The 24,623-nt window shown below is 36.3% G+C and overlaps 4 protein-coding genes across 9 annotated transcripts; 3 read left to right on the forward strand and 1 right to left on the reverse strand.

Annotated features, from left to right (window-relative positions):
• The first annotated feature begins 1,678 nt into the window (after positions 1-1,678).
• Positions 1,679-4,310, forward strand: LOC109156132 (glutathione S-transferase L3-like). The gene is made up of 10 exons (XM_019303976.1): positions 1,679-1,901; positions 2,045-2,119; positions 2,214-2,274; positions 2,586-2,672; positions 2,852-2,950; positions 3,079-3,181; positions 3,299-3,372; positions 3,674-3,781; positions 3,900-3,980; positions 4,063-4,310. Exons 1-10 carry the CDS (start codon positions 1,891-1,893, stop codon positions 4,066-4,068), a joined length of 705 nt encoding a protein of 234 aa, XP_019159521.1. The 5' UTR covers positions 1,679-1,890; the 3' UTR covers positions 4,069-4,310.
• A 1,228-nt stretch (positions 4,311-5,538) lies between these two features.
• LOC109156133 (glutathione S-transferase L3-like) lies at positions 5,539-7,819 on the forward strand. The gene is made up of 10 exons (XM_019303978.1): positions 5,539-5,669; positions 5,787-5,861; positions 5,968-6,028; positions 6,336-6,422; positions 6,510-6,608; positions 6,743-6,845; positions 6,968-7,041; positions 7,162-7,269; positions 7,378-7,458; positions 7,571-7,819. The coding sequence occupies exons 1-10, from the start codon at positions 5,659-5,661 to the stop codon at positions 7,574-7,576; spliced, it is 705 nt and encodes a 234-aa protein (XP_019159523.1). The 5' UTR covers positions 5,539-5,658; the 3' UTR covers positions 7,577-7,819.
• Positions 7,820-9,122: 1,303 nt separating this feature from the next.
• Positions 9,123-16,802, forward strand: LOC109156060 (TBC1 domain family member 8B-like). Of its 2 annotated transcripts, none has more exons than XM_019303851.1 (18): positions 9,123-9,356; positions 10,050-10,119; positions 10,444-10,992; positions 11,075-11,242; positions 11,720-11,833; positions 12,006-12,064; positions 12,875-12,941; positions 13,015-13,066; positions 13,154-13,246; positions 13,405-13,488; positions 13,599-14,023; positions 14,176-14,237; positions 14,678-14,747; positions 15,127-15,207; positions 15,290-15,391; positions 15,687-15,811; positions 16,085-16,169; positions 16,393-16,802. In XM_019303851.1, the coding sequence occupies exons 1-18, from the start codon at positions 9,310-9,312 to the stop codon at positions 16,513-16,515; spliced, it is 2,376 nt and encodes a 791-aa protein (XP_019159396.1). In that variant the 5' UTR covers positions 9,123-9,309; the 3' UTR covers positions 16,516-16,802. The 2 variants fall into 2 exon arrangements, with proteins under 2 accessions (XP_019159396.1, XP_019159395.1); XM_019303850.1 differs by lacking the exon at positions 9,123-9,356 and adding an exon at positions 9,804-9,884.
• A 205-nt stretch (positions 16,803-17,007) lies between these two features.
• Positions 17,008-22,973, reverse strand: LOC109156061 (two-component response regulator-like APRR7). Of its 5 annotated transcripts, XM_019303854.1 has the most exons (12): positions 22,883-22,929; positions 22,735-22,777; positions 22,354-22,418; positions 21,807-22,275; positions 21,122-21,283; positions 20,872-21,005; positions 20,423-20,584; positions 19,223-19,403; positions 18,950-19,107; positions 18,688-18,881; positions 17,841-18,585; positions 17,018-17,442 (listed from the first exon to the last, which is right to left on the reverse strand). In XM_019303854.1, the coding sequence occupies exons 4-12, from the start codon at positions 22,123-22,125 to the stop codon at positions 17,335-17,337; spliced, it is 2,163 nt and encodes a 720-aa protein (XP_019159399.1). In that variant the 5' UTR covers positions 22,126-22,275; positions 22,354-22,418; positions 22,735-22,777; positions 22,883-22,929; the 3' UTR covers positions 17,018-17,334. The 5 variants fall into 5 exon arrangements, with proteins under 5 accessions (XP_019159401.1, XP_019159400.1, XP_019159399.1 ...); XM_019303856.1 differs by having other exon boundaries at positions 17,008-17,442; positions 21,807-22,136; positions 22,735-22,973; XM_019303855.1 differs by having other exon boundaries at positions 17,008-17,442; positions 21,807-22,267; positions 22,735-22,972.
• Between the last annotated feature and the right edge of the window lie 1,650 nt (positions 22,974-24,623).

Raw genomic sequence — 24,623 nt, forward strand, 5'->3', positions numbered from 1 at the left:
CAATTTATTGTGTTTAATATTAGCAGTATCCATACATTTTTTGTGTTTAAATCACAGGTATATTGTTAAGGGAAATGCCAAAGTTGTTGAGCGCATTTTGTCTCACAGACATATTATGAATAGGTGCAATCGTTATATCATGGAGTGTAACTGTGGACTATGACCAATCATACTAAAACAAAAATAATTTTTAAAAATAGGATGGTTGCCGACTATAAACTTTATCCCGAACTCTAATGATTTTCCGGTGACCTCAGCCTTCTCCGCTTCCCCATTTAGGTGACGGAGAAGCTTCCAACTTCGATCTCCATAGATTTATTAAAACATTTTAATAAATTTATTTGAATACATATTGGCACGACAACATTTTTCTAAGTAACCAGTTAATTAGTTTAATTGCATCAAATCAACAAGTTAGTATATTTAATTACATCAAATTGCATGGGTAATGTTAGGATCAAGCGCTTACCATTTACGCTAAAAGTTATAGTGAGTAGTGAATTATAGATCGTCATCACATTTTCGAGATGTTGGGTGTTGAACTTGGCCTTTTAAGCCCTTTACCGACAATTTATATCGTGCACCATAACGCACTTAGCAATGTGCGCCCAGGCACAAAACGGGCGCGTTTTAATTGATGACGTCACTCCGTCTGTCCAAACAGCCTAAACCCCATTATGTGTATTCAGTTAAAAGTTCTTGTGTATTGTTTTATGAGTTTATGTGTATTGAGTTAAGAGTTTTTGTGTATTCAGTTAAGAGTTTATTATGTGTATTCAGTTAAGAGTTTCTGGGTATTCAGTAAGAGTTGCTAAGTATTCAGTTAAGAGTTTCTGTTATGTATCATGTAGATTATGTGTATTCAGTTATGGGTTTCTGTGTATTCAGTTATGAGTTTATGTGTATTCGAAACATATAAATTTTTTTTTTGTTTTTGGACAATGCACCAAAACGACGTCGTTTGGGTAGGGCAGGGCGCACAATGCATTGTACGCAGTGCGCCCTAGTGCACTATATAACGAATGTCCTTTACTAGCCTCCACCTAACAATCCCCCGCCACTGGTGCTAGACTTGGTCATTACCTATTTTTCACCGATATCATTTGTTAGGATCAAATTCTTACCATTCACGTCAAAAATTATAGCTAGAAAGCAAATGGTGCAATTTTATTTTCTTATGGACCGTCATCACAACTTTTTTTCCTTATAGATCACCATCATATTTTTTAGATGTTAGGTGTTGGATTCGACCTTGTAAGTCCTTTACTGCCCTCTGCCCAATAATCTTCCAACCACTAGGTGTTAGACTTGATCTTTACCGGCCTTCGCCCGACATGTAACTTAGCTGGTTATTAGGTGGTAGATTATATTGTAAACGATAACATTTGATCGAGCCTTGACAACTGCAATATCAATGTTACACCCAATGTGCTGAACTTCTTGCACGTACCATGCACTGATCACTAATTGGCTGCAGGCGTTGAGTCATTGTGATTTATCTCTTTGTGCCATATTGCCATCTACTAGTATTAATGTATTACAAAACAAACTTTGGCCGTAATTGAGTCTAGATTAATTTGTATTAATGTATTACACCAACAATTCTGGAGAGATCCGACCCGAATATATCCGGAGATATTTAATCAATAATCATTCGTCACCGCTGACCTCACGATGAGTGGAGTTCTAGAATCTAATCAATCATTGCTACTTCCCAGTTCCTACGTTTTTATCGGGATCCCTATATCACACCAGCATTTCTCTCCGTCCTTAAAGCTCCGATCATCGAACTCCATTTGTCACCACTATAAAGCTTTCTGTCATAGTGTCATCGTTCCCAGCAGTAGAAATCCATTCGCTTTTACGATCTGAGGAGCAAAGGTTACTACAATGGCTGCCCCGTAAGTTCCTATGATCACTGTGCTGAGAACATCTTCTGTGAATATTTGCAGTTGCTCCAATAAAAAAGCTTTAGAATTTTCAAATTTTAGAAAATTGGTCCTTGCGTGTATATTCAGATTTTGACGGTTTTTTTTTTCTTCAGATTCGTTGCAGAGGTTCTCCCTCCATATTTGGATTCCACCTCTGAGCCGCCGCAGCTCTTCGACGGAACCACCAGGTAGCGCTATTAGTTGAGCGTTATGCAGTTCAGAAATGCGCATTTTTATTTATTTTTTATTTGTTGATTTTTTTAAAAAAAATTTTGTATGAAGGTTGTATACCAATTTCCAGTGCCCTTATGCTCAGCGTGTTTGGATTATTAGAAATTACAAGGTTTGTTCACCATCCACTCTCAACTGCAACTGCTGCTGTATTAAGTTACTGGTATTTGTTTGGTGGTTAATTGATCATAAGAGACAGTAGGGGTAATATCAGTTTTAGAACATTACAATAAATAAATAAATAAATATATAGATTTATATTACTGATCAAGTGAGTTAGTCCGTCTGGTCTATTAAAAGTTAGTCCGTCTGGTCTATATAGAGTTTCATAGTGATCACGAAATTCAGCTGCAGGTTGACCAGATTACAGTGTTTGTTGCCTTAACATTCAATATTGATTTTTTTTGGGTGGGATAATTGCAGGGTTTACAAGATAAGATAAAATTTGTTGCAATTGATCTTCAGAACAGGCCTGCTTGGTACAAGGAAAAAGTGTACCCTGAAAACAAGGTAAAATTTCTTTTGTAATGAATCTAGTGTCTTCTTGTCCTGCAAATGCTGTAGAACCATTAGCACAACTCCTTGCTGTACATGGCCTAGTAGATCTTTTATATTCCTCCTTTTGGAGGAGTCAATTCCCCATTAGTGGCCTTAATTAACCCAAATTCGTTATTCTATCTTTTGCACAGGTGCCTGCATTGGAGCACAACAACAAAATAATTGGGGAGAGTTTGGACTTGGTTAAGTATATCGATAGTAACTTTGAAGGGCCTTCTCTTTTACCCAATGTAACTCTCAAAATTTTGCTTATAGTTTTCTCTCTTTCTTACATCCCTCCCATTCCCGGCCTGCCCCCAAGTTGGGAAGCTGCTCCCTTAACTTTGAATACCTATAAGATGTTCGTAAATTGCTATAGGATCCTGAGAAGCAGAAGTTTGCTGAAGAGTTGATAGCCTACACTGACACATTCAACAAAGAAGTGTTCGGTTCATTCAAGGGAAACCCAGAGAAAGATGCAGGTAACGTTCTTGATTTTTTTTTTCTTTTTCTTTTTGACATAAAGTTATGTTATGTATCTCACAATAGTTCAAAAATGCTCAAGTAACTAACTGTTATTCATAATGTTACTTTGTCAGCTGGTGCCTTTGACCACATAGAAAAAGCACTTGGCAAATATGATGGTCCTTTCTTCCTTGGAGAATTCAGTCAGGTATATACTTTTTTTTGCTTGAATGAACTTTTTTCTCGTTGCTGTACTTACTGAGATGTTGAGTCATTGACCACTGCTTTACCTCAATGGGATTACAACAAAACTTATTTCTTGCCCACCTAGAAGAAAGTTACTTACTGTGTAGTGTAGTGACACTAAGCCCATACCTGCTTGTTTGGCTTGGTTTTGATTCCCTTCTCTTATGTATCTAATAATGAAAACAAACGAAAATCTACATTTTTTTTGAACAAAACGAGAATCTACTTATTGATATCATGATATGTAAATTGTGTTTCCTCAGGTAGACATTGCTTATGCTCCGTTCATTGAAAGGCTCCGGCCCTTCATACTAGAAGTGTTTAAGTATGACGTTACATCGAGCAGGCCTAAACTAGCAACATGGATTGAGGTATTTCAATCCATATTAGACATATCTATTATTTCTCGCTTTGGTTTTTCTCTGAAGGAAAGCAAGACTTCACTCTTCTCACTCTTTGTTGATTTAAAAAAATCCTAATTCTCTGTAGGAGGTGGAGAAGATTGATGCTTACACGGTGACAAAATGTGATCTCCCGAAGACCATTGAATTCTTCAAGACTCGCTTTATGGTAGTTACCTGTCTCTGGGATCTTTTGTTGCAGAGAAACAACTTGTATTATGTGCTAACTCTAGCTTTTCATCCATTTGCAGGCCTGAAATTTGAGTTGTGTTTGATCTCTGCCGTTGATAAGATTGTGTGGCTTTCATCAAGATGTGATGCTGTTTGCAACATTGATTCCTAAACATTGTAATGCATCATAGAATCTTGTATAGTTTACTTTGTGTTAAATTCCTGGTTGATCTATACTTCCACTGTTGATTCGACAATTGTAATGTTTGGTGGGGTGGCAGAGGTTTCCCATTTCTTTGTGGAATAAAAATACTACGTTCTGGAACAAGTGGTTGTGACTTGTGCGTACTGTGTTCGATATGTCAAGATGTTGGGTAAGGGCAATTGTGGTTTGGACGGGTTACAAATGGGTAACGGTAACTTCAACTAACAAATTAAATGGTTATTTACTTATTTAATTAACACCATGGTTGCATAAGTGCTGGTCGGACGGTAGAATAGTGCTTAGATGACTTAAGCATTGCACGTGTTAGGGTTTAGAAGCGCTTATGCCGATTTTTGTAACAATGGTTAAGACAAATAAAGTAACAATCAACACAAGTGTCAAATCATTATAAATATAACATTTTTTATGACTATACTCTAACCTTTTTTTTTTTTTTTTGTTTTCCAATGAAATAGTCTAACCTTATTTATAATAACTATTTTACATAATTTGTCAACTCTTGAACTGAGATAAAATTCGAATTTGTGATCTTTCGTTTAGAATGGTAATATTTTTTTATTAAGCATGTTATATACTTGTTTAGGTTATGAGCTCTATCTGTATTTGAATTAAAAATTTGAAGGTTGTGTAACAAATTTGTTATAGTCCAAAACCAGTTATAAATTGTCCATTTTCGAAGTAGAACTAAAATCGTGATATATTAGTTCAGATTTGTTTCAAATTGTCTCAAAATTTTTTAACATGTCATATCATTTTTATAAGTTGAATTATCACAAGTTATTTTGAATGCATTCTTTATTCTAACTTTTTTTTTAAAAAAAATTATATATAGTCACTATAAAGTATGTATTAAATAAATTTTATTTATATGAGCAGCTCAGTTGATCACAATGACTGATCAAGTCACACCCGCAGCAATGTAAATTGTAATTGATGATTCAACATTTAGAAAAGAATATATTAAATAAATTTTATATTTTACGTCCACGTGTACAATAGACTCTGACTTTGGGTACTCAGTGCATTTGACCGCAAGCTGTTGTGGCTGCTGACTGCTGACCCTACTGTTTTGTCAAAGTAGGCGACGACAAAAAGTGACGTCATGACTGCCGTGGCACAAAATGAACACACAACCTTAAACCGTCTAGGTACGAAGTACGATGATGGCGATTGTCGTCGAACTTCCCAGAACACAGTATCACTTTCTTTCCTTTTTACCATATTTAGTAATTATTTATCAACGATCATTCGTACGTAACCACTGACGAAAGAGGCGAAGAGCTAGCAAACTCGCATTTCCTCTTTTTTTTTTTGTCTCTATAAACCTCACTGCTATCGTCACCAATCAATCAAAGCCCTATAAAGCTCCACCTCAGTGTCATTCATCGCTCCAAACCACACAAATTCACTTCGCTTTCACGATCTTAAGGAAATCAAACAACCTACGAAAATGGCTACTCCGTAAGTTCAATTCTCACGATCATTGTACATAATTTGCGGCGCCAATTTTGGGTGTATATGCAGATTTAAAGCCGATTTTGGATTTTTACGGGTTTTTTGTTGTAAATTTGTTTCCAGAAGCGTTGAAGAGGTCCGCTCTCCCTCTTTGGATTCCACCTCCGAACCACCTCACATCTTCGATGGAACCACAAGGTAGCTATTGCATACTATCTAGTATCTATGTTCTTTGTGCTTTATGCAATTCCGAAATTTGTCTTTTTCTTACATTTTAAACAAATTTTTGTTATGTTTGATGAAGGTTGTATATCAATTACCAGTGCCCCTTTGCCCAGCGTGCTTGGATTACTAGAAATTACAAGGTTTGTTCATCAGTCTCGTGTAACTTTAGTCGGCAAAGAACTGACCAGTCTAGGTTGTCTATAATTGACCGGCTCAGAGCCTCAGACCAGGAAAGCCAATAGGCCTCTCTCACTGGGAGTCGAACTTGTAACTTTTAGAACATGACAAAGTATAGTGCATGCCATTTTAAAATTGGGTTCATCCTTGTTTGGTAGTGTGATTTCAAAGTTCAGCTGTGGGGTTGGCTTCCTAACCTTGAGTAATGAGTTGCCTTGACATTTTGATGGGGGGTTTTCATGCTTGCTTTTTTGTTGTGATTAATTGCAGGGTTTACAAGATAAGATAAAATTGGTTCCAATTGATCTTCAGAATAGGCCTGCTTGGTACAAGGAGAAGGTGTACCCAGAAAACAAGGTACTATATATTTCTTTTGTTTTTTAAGATTTAATAGGTCATTAACTGGCTCAATTGCAGCTAACTTGTTAATCTATTTTTATGCAGGTGCCTTCTTTGGAGCACAACAACAAAGTAATTGGAGAGAGTTTGGACCTGATTAAGTATATCGACAGTAACTTTGAAGGACCTCGTCTTTTACCCAATGTAAACCTTAAAATTTTTCTTCACGACTTCAATGGCTGCTCTCTTTTTCTAACACCCCACACCGTGCCTTGAATTCGAGAGGCTTCTCCCTGAAAAAAACGTGATATGTAATAGATATCAGTAAATTTCTGTAGGATCCTGAGAAGCAGAAGTTTGCCGAAGAGTTGATTGCCTACAGTGACACATTCCTCAAAGGAGTGTATGGTTCATTCAAGGGAAACCCTGAGAAAGATGCAGGTAATGTTCTTTATATACACACGGAGTATATTTATTTTTTGATATAAAGATTTATTGTGTAGCTCGCAATCATTCATAGAAGCTTAAGTAACTAACTGTTATTTGTAACATTGCTTTATCAGCCGGTGTCTTTGACCACTTAGAAAATGCACTTGACAAATACGATGGTCCTTTCTTCCTTGGAGAATTCAGTCAGGTAAGCACATTTTTTGAGTGAATTGAAGTAATACTGACTCTGTTACAATGTAGTATCTGTTCATTGAAGCTTACTGTGTATATCGTTACACTTTTAACTATGTAAAATGTGTCGCGTCAGGTGGACATTGCTTATGCTCCATTCATTGAAAGGTTCCGTCCCTTCATACTAGACGTGTTTAAGTATGACATTACATCAGGCAGGCCTCGTCTCGCTACCTGGATTGAGGTATTTTGTCCTTCAACATTATCCCAAGCTTCCATCTTCTTCTCGGGAGGAAGCGAGACTGCATTCTTCTCGTTCTTGGCTGATATTCGATATTGTAATTCTTTGCAGGAGCTGGAGAAGATCAACGCTTACAAGGTGACCAAATGCGATATCCCAAAGATCATCGAATTCTACAAGAGTCGCTTTATGGTAATCACCCTTTCTGAGATAACATAGTTTTGGAAGTCTTGGATCTTTTGTTACAGTGCAATATAAGCTGTACAGCTGCTAACTACTCTTGCTCCTCTTCATCTAATTGCAGGCATAATGTTTGAGTTTCATCTCATCACTGCCAGTCATATATAAGATTGCATGCTCCTCAACAAGTGTGCTTTTTGCAACTTCAATTCCTACCTTAAACGTTATAACGCATTGCATAGTCTTTGTAGTTTAAATAAATATCTGCGGCCGCCTCTGCATTTCACAGTAGATGCGATTGTTGTAATGTGTTAGTGGCAAATGTTTCCCATTTTATATCAAATAAATACACTTCCTTGTTTGATTGGTTAAATAGGCTCCTGAATTTCTTAAAGTAGTAATTGAACACATCAATGTGTAATTGGTGCATGTGCATCTAGGCACATTAATTAGCTAATCACATGTAATGGCTGGTTATTAAGATTATAGTGTGTGGCATGCAAAACTCTTCATTCACGCAAAATTGATGAACGGTTGTCTATGTCGTTGAAGAAGGCGATTGGCTAGTCTCCTATGTCATTGAAGAATGCAATTGGCTGTATGTCGCCTTTTTATTGTAAGAAGGCTTCACTGAAGAAGGCAACCGGTTAGTCGCTTTCTTCAATGACGTAGTTGACCGCAATTATCAATATTACACTATTACAGTCAAATAAAGCTATTATAATTAATAAATAATTATTGAGTTCGAATTCATGAAAGTTATATGTCAATGTGTTTAAAAGTTCTACAAACTTTATTAATTATATAAAATTTAAAAGCGTCATTTGGATTCACAGTAGTGGCGGTAGATGGCTCTTTCGTTTAGCAGCAAATGACCTTCTCACTCATGCAACGTCTCTGGTAATAACAGAAGTAATGGCATGCCGGGAGGCTCTTTCGTGGATAAAAGATCGGGGGCTAGCAAACGTCTGTCTGCAATCAACTTACGAAACAATATCTCACCTTTTGTATTTAGGTTCTTTCTTTTAGGAGTGTAGATCCCTTTTGAATTTTTTGGAGTTGTACTACGTTTGCCATATTCGTAGAATGCTTAATCAGGCAGAACCCATGCTCTTGCTACAACTCATGGGGTAGCCTTAGGTCGTTCAGTTTGGCACGACTCCTCTCCAGATCTTTTGTTATCTTATCTTAGTTAATCTATTTGTCACAACTATTTAAAAAAATTATTATACTTATAAATAACGACGTATATATAGCAACAAGCCAACAAGTTTTATATGACAAGTATAAAACTGGATTGAACTTTGTACAACATATAAGCCCTACTTTCAAGCGCATAATTAAAAGAATTCTATGACATATACTCTCAAATTCTACTCCATTACTTTTATTCAAAGATTAAATATTTTTATAATATGAATAAGAAATGAGAGTCTATGTAGTATTTTTCTAATTAAATCCATTAAATACTTTAAAAACCGAAGAAAATCATAATGAACTGGCACCGTACCTGTCTATTGCAGGTGCACTGCATAACTGGTACCCCCGAAATAACTACCAGGATCTGAAAATGTAGTACACGTGTCATTTTGACCATTGATGGCATACATTTATTGTACGTTCTCGCGTGACAATATCTCCAACGCGCGCGCAATTCATGTCAAATCCCATCACCCAAGCCCGCGAAGCCACAGGCCACAGCCCGGGCACGTGACCGCCAAACCGTCAGTTTTAACAGTCCAAATTCATAGATTACAGACGGAGAGAGACATTGAAGGAGAAGCAGTTGAAGTCGCGAAGTAGCCATTCGATTGTTCCGGAAATCCCTCGATTTTCAGAGCCACCGATCCGAAGCTCCCGCAAATGACGCTCAAAAATCCTCATTTTTTCATCGGTTTCGAGCCCGTAAGGTACCAAATTACATAGTTTAGCACTTTATACATAATGTTAATGTTAATGTGTTGCATGCATATTCGTGTGTGTATATATCATATATCAGTAGCGGCACAGGTGTCGTTAAGGCCGAAATCGGAGCGAAGTTGGATAGAGATGAAGCTAAAATAGAGCGAGTTAACTCAGTTGGAAAAAAAATACTGATGAGAAATGATGATCAATAGAGCGACATTTGTCTTTTGATTAATCAGGCTTTTTAGTCAGTAATTAATGTGTGATTTTATTTATTTATTTATTTATTTAGTTATTGTTGTACGTGTAAGATCGAGCTCTTTTCTCATGCGGTATTCTTTACGTTGATTTATATTATAGAATTCTAGTAAGAAATTAGGGAGAAAAGGATTGTTCATGTCAAATTGGGAATGTGGTACTCTGATCTGGGATTGGTTTGAGGAGAGGACAGCGACATGGGCAGTAGAATTAGAATTTTGATGAAGTATGTTGTTGTCCTTATTGAGTAAACGGTATTTGGAGGTTGATTCCAGGTATAATTATGTGGTGGATGCCCAATATTTCTTCAATTTATTTTTAAAATCTCATGTCTGAATTCTCATGCAGTAACACCATCAAGCTAGATTGATAATAGCTTTTGATTTGTGATTCTTTTGCTGCAATGATTGACATATAGGTGATTGGTATTATTTTGGCAGGGATGCCTATGGATTTACTGTGAGGCCTCAACATGCTCAAAGATACAGAGAGTACGCTTCTATCTATAAGGTAATTGTTTATTACAACATTGTATGTCTCTGTTCATTCTATGATGGAACTATTTCATGAAAATAAATATTACCAGTAAATTGGAAGGATGTTTCTAGCTTTTTGATTTGTGCAACTGTATGATCATGAATTTAGGGTAGGGATGAAAGACTATAATGTATGATGAGCATCTTAAAAATAAAAAATAAAAAGTCATGGAAAGTATTCATTTTTCTCCCATAATCAAGGCAGAAGCAGCAAACAAGTAGTATCTTCTGAATCATACCATACTTTTCTGATGTTGCATGCATTAGTGCCTAAATTAATTTCATATGTATGGTTTAGGAAGAGGAAGAAGAAAGATCAGATAGGTGGAAGAGTTTTCTTAACAACGAAGAAGTATCTGATCAACAGCAACATCCTAGCAAAGAGGAGGACAGGACTGAGGATTCTGAAAGCAGGCAGAGAGAAGCTGATGATTCAGATAGAGAGAAGCCTCTTTCTGACATTCAGACAGAAAATAATCTTGAGAAAGAGGTGCCACCTTCCACACAATCAAAACGCCGTGAGGTGAAGACATGGACTGACATTAAATCATCTCTATGTGCTATTGAAACTGTGATGGCATCTCGTGTAAAGAAGAAAAATTACTTGAAAGGTGACCAGTTAACATCTTCTCCTGATCATCTTCTGCCAACTGAAGAGTCAAAACCTTCAAGGGGAGAATCTGGGGACGAGGATGAGAACGACAATGTGATATTGGATGACAGTACAAGAACAGCTGCTGAAGGATGTACTGCAGATGATGGAATTTCTGTAGAATCTTCTGTACCTTGGAAGGATGAACTTGAGATACTTGTTCATGGAGGAGTACCAAGAGATCTCCGGGGAGAGGTACATTTTTGACAATTCTACTGGTTTTGAAGTTTTTTCTTAAATTCTATCTCTAATATTGAGATTGTATTAAATGATTCAGGTCTGGCAAGCCTTTGTTGGTGTTAGGGCACGTCGGGTGGAGAGATATTACCAGGATTTGCTTGTCTCTGAAAGTGAGAATGACACACCATTACTAGACAATGATAGTAAGGGATGCAATAAAGAAAAAGCTGATGTGCCAGAAAAATGTAGGAAGCAGATTGAGAAGGTCATTAGATGCATGGGCCCTGGAATTTATCGTTCAATCTTTTTAATTCGTAGGTGCTACTTCTTTTTAGGGCCATCCGGGGTGGTCATTTAAGAATGTGTTCTTGCTCATTGTTTTGCATCCTCTTGTTCTATACCTCCATCTTCCTCAAAAATTAGTTATCAACTTATCACAAAAGAGGTAGTTTTACTAGATTGCCATTAAAAGAGTGGTGCTGGTTCCTGCGTACTGACTGTTAAGTGGCCAATGGATGCATCTGCTTTGTTCTTTCTGGCGTGTTTTGCTTAGTCTACCATGGTCTCTCTCTTTTTTTTTTTTTTGGGTCTAGATAAACAAGCTTTTTGTTTCTTCAGGATTTTTGTGCAGATATCAGTCTTTGGTACTTGATGCTTCTTTTTCTTTATTAATTAACCAGATTTGTTCATTGCCTGATCCTTCTTTTTTTTTTTTTTCTTTTCTTTTTTTTTGATAATATAGGATCTTGCTCGAACTTTTCCTGGGCATCCTGCATTGGATGAGAATGGTCGAAATTCTTTAAGGCGCTTACTTATGGCATATGCTCGGCATAACCCATCAGTTGGGTATTGCCAGGTAATTCTTAGCTTAATATTAGTTGTCTTTCAATCAAAACCTTGTTCAAATTCCTCTCATTTAATGATCAGTTCTTGGGGTTCATTCAGTAACTGGAGCTACTGATGGATTTTTCTTGTTTCTAATGCATGTTTCTTCATTTTATTATAATACTGAAGCAAATCTCTTGCAGGCAATGAATTTTTTTGCTGGTATATTATTGCTCATGATGCCAGAGGAAAATGCCTTTTGGTAAGCTTTTAGTGATGCTTTCCAAATGCCAAGTCCTATTTAGCATGTACAGAGTATTATCTTTATAGGAAGTAAAGCTTCTTTTGTATCAAAGCATAATTCTAGTCTTTTATGGATCAATTATTTGGCTTATTGCTAGAACCATTGTCACACTATCACAGGCTTTAATTTTTCTCTTTACTCTTTGGTTTGAGATATGCCATTTTCATACAATTAAAACTAGACAAGTGAACTATTAGAGTATTAGACACAGAAAAAAAGGGAAATACATCTTCAGATTGAATAGGTGCACTTTAAGATAGTGTGAAGTCAATTTTGGGTGTGACTAAGGTCATGTGCCACTCTTTGAATTTCAAGAATCTCTCTTTGAGCAAAATTTTTGTATGGAAGTCACTAAACGGACCATATTTACAAATTTGTCAGGAGATAAGTTCTGTTTAATTAACAACTAAACAAATTTTGAACAATTAGAACTTGGTGGAGCTGTATAACCTTAGGTTCACACCCTTACTCTCTCTCACTAACACTCATATGTGTACAAAAATGTATAGAGACTGTTACTTCAGTTAATGTGTTTGTTTTATTTCTTTCTTTTGTTGTAATAGGCAATATAGACCCGCAAATATGCATGCAAATTTGTTTCACATTGGAATTTACACATTATCAGATTCAGGACTGTGGTTTGCAACTTTGTAATAAATTCCTCATAGTATATGTGTTGCTGTGTGGTTCTGTTTGTGTAGTTGATTGAGTAGTAAATTATCAGAACTAAGCTAACTTTATAGCCTAGTTTATTTTTAAATCTTTCAGGGCCTTATTGGGTATTATGGATGACTATTTTGATGGATGTTTCTCACAAGAAATGATAGAGTCTCAGGTTTGCTTACCATATTTACTCTTTTGACTACACAATTTTCACAGCTGGCTCTAGTAATTTCTTCCATTTTCAGGTTGACCAACTTGTTTTTGAGGAGTTGATGCGTGAAAGGTTTCCTAAACTGGGTCTGTACATTGTTTAAATGATTTTCTGCTTCCTCTTTGTTGGCTATAAAGAAGATGTTAGTTCCTTAATTGATGATTTTGGTGCAGTGAATCATCTAGATTACTTGGGAGTGCAGGTTACATGGTTATCTGCTCCTTGGTTCCTTTCAATATTTGTAAATATGCTTCCATGGGAAAGTGGTGAGTGATATGCTTTGCAATAAGGGAACCTTAGTTCAATTTAGAACTCTGTCTTTCAGTTATGTATGTATTGTATTTCCTCTTGTAATTACAACTAAGAATCTAAGATACATCGCCTGGCATGTTATTCATTTCTTCTTCTTTTCTCTTGTCTTTAGTTCTTCGAGTTTGGGATGTACTCCTGTTTGAAGGAAATCGTGTCATGCTATTTCGAACTGCACTTGCTTTGATGGAGTTGTATGGTATTGGGACTGCTCTTATCTTGGCTAAGTAGTTGTGCTATTAACGTTTGCTTCCTGTTGATATATGAAGCTGTTGGTGAGGAAATATTATAAGCTTCAAATCGTTGCAGGTCCTGCTATAGTGACAGCTAATGATGCAGGAGATGCCATCACTTTATTACAGTCCCTTGCTGGTTCAACTTTTGATAGCAGCCAACTTGTGTTGACTGCTTGCATGGGTTTCTTGAATGTAACAGAAGATAAATTGAAAGAACTAAGAGAAAAGCATCGGCCATCTGTTATGTTGTCAATAGAGGAAAGATCAAAAGTTGGTATAGTTTTGAATGATCAAAAAAGTCTTGCAACTAGGCTCTATAGTTTCAAGCATGATCCTCAATCAAGAAAGAAACAATCTAAAGTGGAGGAAGGGCCTAGTGATAAGAATGCAGACACTGAAAAATCACATTCCAGGACTAGCTCTACAAATCTGGAAGATTTTCTAAACAGCATGACATCAGATTCAGAAGTAGATTCTGTTCCAGATCTTCAAGAACAGGTAAATGTACGGCTTGGGAATATTCTAGGCAAATAGGAAATGTCTTATTTAAACAAATCATACTTCTGAAACACTGGCAGCTTTTCATTTTTAGTATGGTTGAAGTTCTCTTAGCAGTTTTAAAGTTTCAACAATTGAAAGCTCCTGTGCAGGTGGTATGGTTGAAGGTTGAGCTATGTAATTTGCTGGAAGAGAAAAGAGCAGCAGTACTCAGGTTATTTTCATGTTCTCTGCTGTTTGATATTCTATATCACATTGTCTGCAGGTGCTTCCTAAACTGGATAAAAACGTGAAAGGTATTCTAGGATAAATGAATTCTTAACTGTTTAGCTTAAGGGGGTAGTCACAAGTGCGAGCTGGGTAAAAACTTATTCTGTCATCGTTTTCCTGCATTCTCTATTAGGACCAGATTCACTTTGTGCTGTCATGTATGAGATTCCATGCTATTTCTTTGATTTGTTTTTACTTGACTTTGGCACCAGTTTGAAACAGGAACATTTTCTGTAGTGACTACACATTCTTGCTTGAATTCATATTATCTTTTTGTTTTTCTGTTCTGAAAATATCTATTAGCAGTATGTGATTGCTGAAGGTATTGCTCACACTCAGAAAAGGAAGATACTGGCTTAATGCATGATGAATTTCTTTTTCCAGAGCTGAAGAATTGGAAACTGCCCTTATGGAAATGGTCAAGGAAGATAATCGACGAGAATTAAGTGCTCGGGTATCCTAGATATCTGTTACTATGGAGCTGTATTTGTTATGAAACACACACGAACACACACAACAAGTGTAAGAGATAAATGAAGAAGAGGTTGAGTATAAAAATGAACAAAATGGAGGCTAATGAAATTTCCTAAAATATCCTTTAATCTAGCCCATCTTAAGGAATGGTGATCAGGCAATGTATATATATATATATATATATATATATATATATATATATATATATATATATATATATATATATATATATATATATATATAAATTTTTTTCCTTTCTATTTAGACATGAAACATCTACGTACTTTTCCTGTATGCCACCGAAAATAGATCAGTCTATATTAGCTATAATTCTTGATGATTTGGTAGTCAATTTGCAGGTTGAGGAGCTGGAGGAACAGATGGAGGAACTGCAACAAACCCTTGCAGATAAGAAAGAGCAGGAGAATGCAATGTCTCAGGTATAGGCTGGGAACTAAATTCATCTTCCATCTCCTGTTAATGTTAACAGTTAAGTGCATTTAATAACTCATAGTTGCGTAGCTTCTGGTGCAATTTCAACAAGAGCAGAAGATAACTGAAGAGGCTCGGATTGCTGCAGAGCAAGATGCAGTTGCTCAAAAGTATGCAGCACACATTCTTCAGGTTTTTCTCTTTTTAACTTTAAATTAAATAAATTAAATATGTGCCAATGAACTCTTCTTCTTGTTCTTTTTTCTTCTCTCTTAGTTCAGTTTGTTCCTTAAAAAGTACTCTGCCTTTTTATTCTCTGGTTTTGCTGGTTGGATATACATCATGCAGTAATTTCAGCTTCCTCACATTTGAGGATGACCTAAAGCCCTGCTGATGAAAAGCTGTTTGCTGTGCTGTCCACTTGATGATTTGGCAACGTATGTTCTTTAACTTGCCTTGTTTGTACCTTGCAACTAATTCTATACAGGAGAAGTATGAAAAGGCCATGGCATCCCTTGCTCAGATGGAGAAGAGAGCTGTCATGGCAGAATCAATGCTGGAAGCAACCATGCAATACGAATCTGGCCAAGTCAAAGCTTTAGCTTCCCCAGGGTGTGTGCTGTGTGGTTTATGAGTGTAATATATTTTGTACTTCTATCCCCTTGTTATTCTGGTGTTCTGATCTGTTTGCTTTCTGGATTATCTAATAAAATAATTGCACAAATCCTGTAAAAAAAAAAGGGGGGTTGTATTCTTCCTTCCAACTGTCTATTGAAAGAATAAGAGATCTGAAAAGACCCTGCTGACATTTTTGTTAGAATGTGCTTTAACTTTGTTAATGTGAGTTGTGTAAGGTGATGACTTTTGGTGGTCACATGCTTGTAGGGGAAGACCTGAATCTCCAAGGAATGCACCTTTGAAAAAGATGAGTCTACTGTCATTTGGGCTTGGGTGGCGAGATAAGAACAAGGTATATTTAAAATTTTGCTATAAAAAGGTTGCTTAATTTGTTTACTTTCACCAATTCTGCAGTTACGCAAAGTGATAGAGTTGAGTGCAATTGATTCTTCTGGCCTAATGCTAAATTGATGAGCTGTTCAGGCTATATGAAGTTCAGTTTTCTTGGTGTCAGAATTTTTGTTTTGGGGGGTGCTTATTGATGAATTGATTATTATATATGTTAAATATGGCAGGGAAAGCCGCCAATTGATCCATCATCCATGGAAAGTAAACCTACTGCTGAAGGACAGGACACAAGCAGTAGTCAACTTCAGAATGGGCTTCAAGACGATGACAATGCTACTGCTAAAGATTGAATGCTTGAATCAGAACAACATCCACACCTATTATTGGCAGGTAGCTATCAAAACACATCCTCTTCAGTGTTGCTCTGTAATTTATTGCAACAAAATACCTGTCCGCCTTTTCATTCTTTTTTTTCTTTTTCTTTTTTTGTATCCCCCTACTCTGTACAGTAGAGATTCTTAAAATGAAGATTTAGACATACAGCTATTTGAAACCATGCATATTTGGCCAAATTGTAAAAAAATTGTAACTTCTGGGATGTGCCTGAAGAGTGCCGATAACTAGTCTACATTTTGCACGATTGGGCCGATTTCTTTCAGTCGCAATTATGATGATGTCTGGTATGCCTCTGACCATCTCTTATTTGTCTTTTTTTTTTTTTTTTTTTTGGTATTTGGATAATTAAATTATGTAGTCTTTTCATAGTCGAATAATTGATTTTAGCATAAAATCAAAAAATATATATATATATTATTTATATATATATAGGCAAGTAACATGTATACCTCAGAATGATGTAATCCAAAAATTTCTTCATGGAATCACAAATTGGGTATAACAATTTCTGACAGTTCTTAATACAAACCACGTCAAACCATATCCAATTTCCTAGAAATTCTTGAAAAAATTAAAAATGTTTTATTGGAGAATTGACTAATGTTGTTAAGTTCTGCAGACAAAAAATTAGCAAAATTTGACGAAACATTCACATAAACTACTGATGTTGAAAGAAAAGCGAATTTGTTGGGAGGCTGTATGAATAAACAGCAGCATTTTGTGCATGTATTACCCTGGTCCCTGGTGCAGCATATGAAAGAATGGTATGTGGTTCACTCATTTTCATTATTACTAGGGTTGTTTTGCCCCGTCTGCCGCACAAACTGTCCTCGAATGCGTGGCCGCTGCTCTGCTAGTCTCTTTCTGTTTTGGTATCGAACCTTACCAAACAAACAAATTCAAAAGATGAAACTAGATTTTGATAAATTGCAGAAATCTCCTCAAAACTAGTAACCCCACCCAACTTCAATCTTATATGTGGTAGTTCAAACTTGCTGGCCACGGTCAACACTAACCAAGACTATCCATCACTCCACTACCCTTCTTTATCACCCCATATAATTAAAATCTCTCCAACCACTTTGAGTATTTTACCATTTGTCACCATTGCCCCTCTTACATGTCTTCCTTTACGTTTAGAGCTTGCCCATTTGGCTGTATTTTACTAAGTGTACCTAATATATATGCGTGTGTGATATGTCCCATATGTGTTATCAATTCTACTAGAACAGGAAGATTGAACCTGAAATCAAGTTTGAAGTTAAATCATGTTACCTACCTTGTTCTTGAAGCATCTACTTTTCTTCTTTTGACGAAACTTGGACAAAGCAGCTTCTCTTTGTGCAAGTTTGTTTGGATCCATTCTGCTTCCAGAACCACTGCCATTTCCACTTCCACCTTTGCCATCTAACCCAGTTTCAGTCTTCCCATTGTTGCCCCCCACATTCACAGCTGTGCTGCTCCCATTCTGCCCATTGCTTCCATGATTACTTCCTGAAGCACTTTTATTCAAGCTATGATTTCCAAGCTTGCCTTCGAAAGGCCCAGCCATCACGTTAGAAGAATCAGAATTAAGAGCATTAGCTGTCAATTGCTTCAGTGAGAATTTATCATGGTTTGATGGAGGCTGTTGTTCTTGGTTGTGGAAATGATGACTATTATGAGGATAGTGGTTGTTGTGATGATGAAGGTGCTGATCCGGGATGTCTGTGTGAGAACTGCTTGGAGCCAGCAGTGTTGTAGCTTGCATGTCACTAGTCTTAATTAGTGATTGGCAGTTCCTGAAATCGTTTTTCACAGGTTTGTATGCTGAGGAGGGATGCAAACCATTAGTTGTACACGTTGCTTCTGATTTATCTTGAACAGTTAGTGGTTTTGTAGCAAGCTTGTTAGTCGTGGAGCCCATATCTATGTTATTGCTAACCACATTATTTGCACTTTCTAGGCCACTGTCAATCACCAAACTGTTTCCAGTCAACCCATTAGGAGTTCTCAAAGGATTTGATTTTGATGATGTATTGTACCTGCAAAGTGACACAACCAAGAAAAGGGAAATCTAGTCTAAGGATATTCCTGCATCACATATAGAAAAGTATAGAAAGCAGCTAAATCAATTTTCACCAAACCTTGTGAAGGCTGATTGCTCTGAACGCCTGAAAACATAACGGTCATCTTGAGAGGTCTCTCTTGATTCTTTCATTTCTCTCAGCCTCTTTAAACTTGGCTCAGTAACTGCTTTTCTTGACTCATGTATGGTGTTATTCTCAATTTCTGATACAGCTGCAACCATTTTTTGAGCTTCAAATTCTTTCCTGTCAATCTAAGGATGAGGCATGTTAGTATTGATGACATAATAAATAATAATTGATAGACAAGTACAATAATTACCTGTTCCTTTTCTATTCTATTATTGCTTGCACTGGGATCTATTTCCACCACATTCTTATGTTTTTCACCCACAGAATTGATTGGAGCACCAATGGGATTTACATGTGTCTCCAACCTTTTAGGTATGCTCGTGGCAGGGTATTTGCATTTTGTGTTGTCTGAAAGAACCACACATAATTTAGTAAACATCAGTAAATCAAGGAAGAACAAATACAGCAGACAAATTAGAAAAAAAAAAAAAAAAAAAAAAAAAAAAAAAAAAAACATTGGTACCAGTTTGTTTCTCTTCTTGGCAATCTTTAGTTGCAGCAACATGCACCTTTCTGTTACCGGAGTTTTCAGCATCCGAGCGAATAACTTGCGCACAAGTGCTGTCTGGGCATTCAGTTACCTGATCCCATGGAGACACTGCTTTAGAGCTATCAACTTCAGCAGCTTGCTTAGTCCATGAACTCTGCAAAATTGAATGCTTACATTTTAAAATCATGTTACCAAGTGTCCTGCACTCTTTCTTTCACAGATTAAATGTATGAGTCCAGTTTCGGTAGGTTGGAATGAATACCAATAGATCAATACATTTGGTTTTGGTTACTGGTGCATATAAAAAGAACTGAATGTTACTTAAATCCAACAGCAAATTTAAGAAACACCGCAGATACAGCAGAGACTAGAATATTAAAGATAGACAAGAATTAGAAAATAAGAATAAAGATGTCATACAAAAATGTTCAGCAACAGACTTTCAGCACTAGAACATGACATCATTTCAATTATCAATCTCGAGTCTTCTATATAACTCGGCATGAAGCATTTTGTTCATCCTTCCAAGCCAACAAAGTATTCAAGACACTGGAAATTGTAACACTTCTTCAGACTAGAAGTATGTAATCTATAAGTCAATATTATGTTCAGATTTCATTTCGCCATAAGTCACACATTTATCAGCTATAACTGCAGCACACAGTTCACACCCAAAAAACACTTAGTAATAGATCCTCTAATGTATTATGTAAGAATCAGTTTCATGGAGAAAAGTGCAGGCAGTTCATGGATGTTAATATTGTAAGGAGAACTCTGCCTTCAATTTCTGCTCCATCTTCAAAAACAATATATGGGTTCCAAGCACACCATTATTGATCATCATTCTTGATCCCAAGTATTCAACTGACTCCCTTGTCTTGCCAAAACTATTTGGATTGTTTGGCTTGATATAGAGACGTTGATGGCCAATGTTGAATAACTAGATATGAAGCACACAGACACAGCAAAGGAGCTTTCATCTCAGATGGAGCGTATAGATTTAAGCTAATGAAAATTTCTACTGTTTAAGAGTAAATGGCTGCAAACCCAAATGCACTCTTTTTCTTCCGTATGTAAATGAACACTAATAAGTTAAAAGAAACATCCCAATCAATTTTCAAACAAAGAGTTGGCACCTTATAGTAAAGATAAAGACTAAGGAAATTATGGAACCTGAACGCCACTTCCATCATCGCTACTATCACCAATATTCAAACCATGACTTCCATTGTCCTCTCCATCACTGCTGCCACTATTGTTGTCACACTTCTCAATGCTCTTTGATTTTACAGAGTTTGGGGTTTGTGTTCCACTTTCACTCCCACTTCCACTAGACTGAGAAAAGCAAACATTAATTAATGAACAAAGAAAATAAAATACAGAAAAGGTACAATGTTAAATTTTATCGAGGGAAAAAGAAGAAGTTTATATTCACTTCTTCTTTCTTTCCCTTCCTTTTTTTCTTTTTTCAGATAAAAAAAATGGCTGTGGTAGACAAAGCAATTATTTTAATCTTAACAAATGATAAAATGAGACCAGAATATCAAAGATGCCTTTTTCACAAGCTTGCAGGCAAACAAAGTTTATGATACTGATGGTGAAAGTGCAGAAAAGTCACTTACACTATGGCATCTCCTCCATACATGTTGCCACATGTTTTTAAGCTCATTCTTCCGAATAGGTTTTACCAGAAAGTCAACTGCACCTTTTGACAAACACTTAAACACTAAACCCATAGAATCTCGAGATGACATCACTGCAAATGACCCGTATTAACTGTGGAGGTTAATGAAATCAAATTGACGATGACAAACACAATAATAAAACCTTTGCACTGTCAGAAGTTCAAGAGTGCCAAAAGAAATTACTCACTAATAACAGGAATAGTCTTGCATGTTTTGTGGCTCATGATTTTGCAAAGAAGACCTATGCCAGAAACACAAGGCATTTCTAACTCAGTTAACACAAGATCAATATGGTTGGTTAGATCTTCTAAAACCCTCCATGCTTGCAATCCATTGGCTGCTTCAATCACTGCACAAGTTTGGTGGATTATTGAGTGATAGGAACATGAAGGACAGAGCATCAATCAGAATACTAATCAAGGAAAAGAAAGATAATAGTTGATTGCCACTTCATACGGACCCAGTTTCATATATGAAGATAGTCTTACAGAATAGAACCACAATGACTGAGTCATCCTGTGATAAACACTACAGAGACTATCAATTGGAAATTGGAATACAAGTCTAATGGTGACAAGTCAAAAGATCCTTTCATGGCTAAGCACTCAATGGCCATCAATATACAGTACACATCTAGTCACCATTCCACCTATGTGTAGTAACTGCATACTCCCATAATCACAGATATTAGTACCAGTTGATGATTTAATCATTAAATAACACAGAAATATACATGACAGTATAAACAATAAACCAAGTTGCATTTCAGCTTTCACCATTTAATAAGCCAAGAAGCTTAACCATGAATCTAGTATTCCAGTTCAAATATACAACATGTTTGTGTCAATCAGTTTCTCAACGAAAGAACTAACCTTCATAATTGCAATTCCGGAGCAAAGCAGTGACAACATGTCTTGTGGAGTCATCACTCTCTACCAGCAGCACCTTAATGGACGTAACATGAAGAAATCTCTCCCAACGGATTGTTCCACTTTGACTCTGTTGCTGCTGCACCTGTAGAGCACCTTGGGCTTGTAATGCCCTCCTACCTTCATCATTTACATCTTTAATAACACTCTCAACCTTCAACTCAACATCCGCACTAGCATTCTGTCCCTCACACACAATTCCATCTTCAACTCTCCTGTTTTCATCTGGCAGTTCTTTCTCTCCTTCAGAAATGGTGGTCATTGAAACACTCCCTGCCAACCAGATTCAAAAACACTGATGGTAAGAGTTGGTGATATCGAACTGCGGGGTAAAACCTTTGACAAATCCTTGTCAATGGAAACAAACAGCACATAGCTTCCTCTTCAAGATCCAAATTCCTCAACTACAAATCTTTCAAAACATTTCGAAGGTTAAAGAGCAATAGAATAACAATAATAACTGTATCCGAAATCATAACTGGATGTTCACCTAAAAATTCAAACCAAACCGTTACGACACTTCCATCAAGCCCTATCAATCACTCTTCACACACCCTGCATTTGAACACAACAGAATATTAGCTAATAGTTCATTTTCACTTACTCTCAAACCCTAACCTATACAAAAAAACACTATCCTTCTCCGTGTCTATCCCTATAACCAGCAAAACAATCAAAACAGTTTTACTGCTCAAGTTGCAGATAAATCAAATCTATATCATCAACCATCTCATATTCTCATTACTACGTACAAAATTAACTTAATGGACAAAAATATCTTGAAGATACTAAAAAACAACTTTAGATTTTCAGAAACATACTTAAATTGCCTAGATTGAATACTGATAAGGATACAGATGAACAACTTTACCTTCAGAGCTTATCGATAAACGGCAAAATCATCAAATTCAGACCTGGATTTACGTTTGCAAAATCATAAATCCAAGCCAACAAAACACACGGAGAACACTAGAAATTAAACAAAAAATTTTATAAAAAAAATTGAGTTTATAAATTACAATCAATTGGATAAGAGCTCAAAGTAGAGTTCGGAAATGAGTAAAGGGATTTTGGTTTGGAGTTGCAGAGAGGTCGTTTAGGTGGGAAGAGAAAGGAACTGGAAAATCCGAGGACCAGTGATGAAATAAAGATTTTTTTTCCGCAAGTTTAGTTCTGTTTCGATGACGTGGACAATTTACAGGGCCAGGAGGCGCCATGTAGGAGCGGGATATTCCACGTGGGTAACGATATGGTGGCGCGGGAGTGCTGACGTGTTGCTAAATCTAAAAGAAGGAGCTTAAGGGCTAGGGTCGAATTGGAGGGGATTTAGGAATGGTACGTGGCAGCATCTGAGCGTTTCTCGGGAAGGACTTTCATTTCCATTTTTTTTGGTTTCAGAATACGACAAACGCCGTTTTGACGGAAGTGAAGTTGTGAACATGTAAGAAAGACTTTTTAGCTGCCAGCTGCCATTGTTGAAGTGAAAGGACGGCGACGGCGGCGTTAATTATTTTAACGAAATTACCAAAACATCCCCGTTAGCTGCTCAAAGGACAAAAATATTGTGGTCTTGATACTTGGTAGGCAAAAATATCTCTAGGGTAATATTAAGCTGCAGCGTGCTACACAAGTCTTCCAATGCACCCTCATTACTATAAGGATAAAAGTTATGTATATCTCTATGTATTCTTATGTTGTATTACCTCTTTAGTAATTTAACTCAAGGATTTTTTTTTTTTGGTGTAAACTATGAGGTGGTCTGAATCTTTACAGCACCTGGTCTAAGGGGAGTCGTCACGTGTGAGAATCGAACTCGGGTTATTCAGGAATTCTTTCGTACAAAGAAAACTCATTTGCCACTTGAGTTACCTTTTTGGATTATCGATGAGATATTAGTAATAATCGAACTTGAAATTTTAAATATGATAATTATATTTTGTTCACTTAATGACTAATTTTGATTTTTTTTAATTTAAAATATAACGATATACTTTGTACTAAAAAAAATTCATTCCAAACAACTTTAAAAAACTTGAGAATAAGACATTCGTAGATCCCAAACGCATCATGTTTATATATGTTGTCATAAATATTGAAAAATTATTATAGTGTTTTTCAGAGTTATTAATTATTGTACAATATAAAACTATATATGGTATTTGAATTTTATCGTTAATACTTGTCCGTATAATACCTAATATAACCAGACATGTTATGCATTATTGTACTCGGTACAAAAAGTACCTACTAGCATCAATATCTTAGACATTTCCAAATATATGTTACAACTATTTGTAATTAGCTCATAAAAGGTTAATAACCACTTATGACAATGTTGTTTTTGGAACATGATGGCTCTAATGTGGAAGGTTTAGATGTGGGAATTATCCAAACAAACAGAAAGACAATGAAGTCATTACTGAATATGAGGCTGTTGTCTTGTCTTAGTCAGCAAATGCCAAAGTGATCATACATCCAGAAACAAAAAGCTATCCAAAAGCATACTTCTAGGTTGTCTCTTGTGACCTAACAAAGACTTTCAATTCCTAATTCATGTGAATTTCTAGATTCTTCTCAAGTATCCTATCATCCCTTTGATTTACGAGAAAATTCGTTACGCTGATGTTCCCTAAATATGCGTTTTGAGTAAAACTCGCTTTGTTATTCTAACTAGCAAAAGACTACAATGAAGTAAACTAGACTAAGTTTTTCATTACTGACCGATTCAAACTGAAAAGACCAATAGATCATTCTCACTAG

Source organism: Ipomoea nil, unplaced genomic scaffold (genome assembly GCF_001879475.1).
Source record: "Ipomoea nil cultivar Tokyo-kokei standard unplaced genomic scaffold, Asagao_1.1 scaffold2704, whole genome shotgun sequence".
Classification (NCBI taxonomy): Eukaryota; Viridiplantae; Streptophyta; class Magnoliopsida; order Solanales; family Convolvulaceae; genus Ipomoea; species Ipomoea nil.

Excerpts from the sequence above, each read along its gene's own strand:
- LOC109156061 (XM_019303856.1), bottom strand. The coding sequence starts at position 22,125 with ATGACCACCATTTCTGAAGGAGAGAAAGAACTGCCAGATGAAAACAGG. Across the intron at positions 21,284-21,806 it reads CCGGAATTGCAATTATGAAG|TGATTGAAGCAGCCAATGGA; the intron begins GTTAGTTCTTTC and ends AAACTTGTGCAG. Across the intron at positions 21,006-21,121 it reads CAAGACTATTCCTGTTATTA|TGATGTCATCTCGAGATTCT; the intron begins GTGAGTAATTTC and ends GGTCATTTGCAG.
- LOC109156132 (XM_019303976.1), top strand. Across the intron at positions 2,120-2,213 it reads CTCTTCGACGGAACCACCAG|GTTGTATACCAATTTCCAGT; the intron begins GTAGCGCTATTA and ends TTTTGTATGAAG. Across the intron at positions 3,182-3,298 it reads AAACCCAGAGAAAGATGCAG|CTGGTGCCTTTGACCACATA; the intron begins GTAACGTTCTTG and ends TTACTTTGTCAG.
- LOC109156133 (XM_019303978.1), top strand. Across the intron at positions 6,423-6,509 it reads AGGTGTACCCAGAAAACAAG|GTGCCTTCTTTGGAGCACAA; the intron begins GTACTATATATT and ends ATTTTTATGCAG. Across the intron at positions 7,270-7,377 it reads GTCTCGCTACCTGGATTGAG|GAGCTGGAGAAGATCAACGC; the intron begins GTATTTTGTCCT and ends AATTCTTTGCAG.
- LOC109156060 (XM_019303851.1), top strand. The coding sequence starts at position 9,310 with ATGACGCTCAAAAATCCTCATTTTTTCATCGGTTTCGAGCCCGTAAG. Across the intron at positions 10,120-10,443 it reads AGTACGCTTCTATCTATAAG|GAAGAGGAAGAAGAAAGATC; the intron begins GTAATTGTTTAT and ends TGTATGGTTTAG. Across the intron at positions 13,489-13,598 it reads TGCTTTGATGGAGTTGTATG|GTCCTGCTATAGTGACAGCT; the intron begins GTATTGGGACTG and ends AAATCGTTGCAG.